This window comes from Watersipora subatra, chromosome 5 (genome assembly GCF_963576615.1).
Source record: "Watersipora subatra chromosome 5, tzWatSuba1.1, whole genome shotgun sequence".
Taxonomy (NCBI): Eukaryota; Metazoa; Bryozoa; class Gymnolaemata; order Cheilostomatida; family Watersiporidae; genus Watersipora; species Watersipora subatra.
In genome coordinates this window covers 54,227,015-54,229,397 of record NC_088712.1, presented here as the reverse complement: position 1 = coordinate 54,229,397, position 2,383 = coordinate 54,227,015, and the positions used below count along the sequence as shown (strand labels likewise).

General features: G+C 30.3%; 1 protein-coding gene across 1 annotated transcript; it reads left to right on the top strand.

Annotated features, from left to right (window-relative positions):
• Positions 1 to 1,020: 1,020 nt before the first annotated feature.
• LOC137396979 (uncharacterized) lies at positions 1,021 to 2,134 on the top strand. Its single transcript, XM_068083261.1, has 3 exons — positions 1,021 to 1,218; positions 1,461 to 1,535; positions 1,663 to 2,134. Exons 1-3 carry the CDS (start codon positions 1,036 to 1,038, stop codon positions 2,035 to 2,037), a joined length of 633 nt encoding a protein of 210 aa, XP_067939362.1. The 5' UTR covers positions 1,021 to 1,035; the 3' UTR covers positions 2,038 to 2,134.
• The last annotated feature ends 249 nt before the right edge of the window (positions 2,135 to 2,383 follow it).

Here is a 2,383-nt window from a genome sequence, read left to right as displayed (position 1 = left end):
TTCTGAATACTTGTAGCTGAATGTATGCATTATTTATTCTGAATACTTGTAGCTGAATGTATATATTATTTATTCTGAGTACTTGTAGCTGAATGTATATACTATTTATTCTGAATACTTGTAGCTGAATGCATATATTATTTATTCTGAATACTTGTAGCTGAATGTATGCATTATTTATTCTGAATACTTGTAGCTGAATGTATATATTATTTATTCTGAGTACTTGTAGCTGAATGTATATACTATTTATTCTGAGTACTTGTAGCTGAATGTATATATTATTTCTTCTGAATACTTGTAGCTGAATGTATATATTATTTATTCTGAATACTTGTAGCTGAATGTATATATTATTTATTCTGAATACTTGTAGCTGAATGTATATATTATTTATTCTGAATACTTGTAGCTGAATGTATATATTATTTATTCTGAATACTTGTAGCTGAATGCATATATTATTTATTCTGAGTACTTGTAGCTGAATGTATACTTATACAGAGTATTGAAGAATAGTGGCGTATCCAACAGAATCAATGAAGCGAAAATAGTAAACAGATTTTCGCAAAATTGAATTTCGCGAAAGTGAATTTCGCGAAATTACACATTATATATATATTATATAGTCAACTTTCGCGAAATTGAATTTCGCGAAATTGGATTTCGCGAAATTACACATTATATATATTATATAGTCAACTTTCGCTAAATTGAATTTCGCGAAAGTGAATTTCGCGAAATTGGATTTCGCGAAATTACACATTATATATATTATATAGTCAACTTTCGCTAAATTGAATTTCGCGAAAGTGAATTTCGCGAAATTCAATTTCGCGAAATTACACATTATATATTATATAGTCAACTTTCGCGAAATTGAATTTCGCGAAAGTGAATTTCGCGAAATTGAATTTCGCGAAATCTGTTTATATATATCATTAGGTCACAAAATTAATGAACCACGTCAACACTTCTACTTGTTATAAAACCTTCGATCGAATATGCCTTTTCAATTCAGTTCATAACTTCACAATGAGTACCAGAGACAACAGAAAAAGGATATTTCAAGAACGATTACAATGTGCAGATAAATGTGTGAAGCGATGGGGTTACTGCTCTCATGGAATGGAAATAAGCGACCGGAATCGAAAAGCTTGTCGATTTCTCTTACGTGAAAAGTTCTATCAAGATCTCAACGAAAGATTACGGTTTACAGTAAGTACTACAAATTCAATCTAGATGTTATGTAGGAATGTTACAATGTATCTTCTCTTCTGAGTAGTAACTATGTGTTCTAGGCTGATTGTATTCATTGTAATTGCAAACTCCAATATCTTAGCAAAGTGTATGTTATATCCCTACTCAGATTAAAACAGATGAATTTGGTTCTTCTGAGTTAATTGAATGAGGTGGTTTGAATGTATATTGTAGTCTGACTGTAATCGATGCTATTGTAGATTCCCATATCTCACCAGCAAAATGGATATATCCCTAAACATAGTCAGAAAAGGATGGAAGAATTTGCTTCTTCAGTAAGTATTACATGTATTTATTTCCTTAGTTCAACTGAATGAACTAATTTGTCTGAATGTTTTAGTTTTACTATAAGTCCTATTTTGTCATAGTCTGTCTGTATGTCCTATTGGGATATTCTTTCAGAAAATACAACTTTTCGAGACTCGTCATCTCAAGGAGTTCAAAGCACCATCTATTTTCTACTATCACAATGTTGGAACAAGTGAATACAAAGATGCTGAAGGCAAGGTGAATGTGGTACCAACTGTAGCATTTTCAACCAAAGTTGATGGAGAGGAAGTTCAAGGAACTTTAACGATGCCTTCGAGATATGCCCTTTCGTTGAAGGAAAATTATCCGGGTATCATTATATACAAGGGACTAGTAACATCTCACAATACTCGCGAATACTACGATGTAGTAGTCATGGGACATAAAGAAGCAAGCAGATTTTACGAGAGTTCGGCACAATGCAAAAAGGATTCTGCTATCATAGATATTTCCGATGACGATGAGTGATTGATAAACATCTCGATACAAACTTCGTTTTAAAGATTGTACATGAACATTTTCTTATATATATATTCAATGTTTCATTTATACTATATTATCTTTATTGTGACCTATCTACTTGAACATTTTCATATATTTCAAGTTAAACATAAACTATTTTATTTTTATTGAAACAAAATGATGATGGAAATAATGAATAATACATATAAATATATCTTTTAAAGTGAATAATTTTGTAATAAAACTGATCTTTCATTCAACATATTAATTTCTCCAACAAATTTCAATCTTACATATATACAAAAAAAAACCGAAAATAATTTCCTTAAAATTCTTAACCATTCAAGAGCTT

Coding starts and splice junctions, on each gene's coding strand:
- LOC137396979 (XM_068083261.1), top strand. CDS start 1,036: ATGAGTACCAGAGACAACAGAAAAAGGATATTTCAAGAACGATTACAA. Junction 1,219..1,460: donor ACGAAAGATTACGGTTTACA/GTAAGTACTACA, acceptor ATGCTATTGTAG/ATTCCCATATCTCACCAGCA. Junction 1,536..1,662: donor TGGAAGAATTTGCTTCTTCA/GTAAGTATTACA, acceptor ATATTCTTTCAG/AAAATACAACTTTTCGAGAC.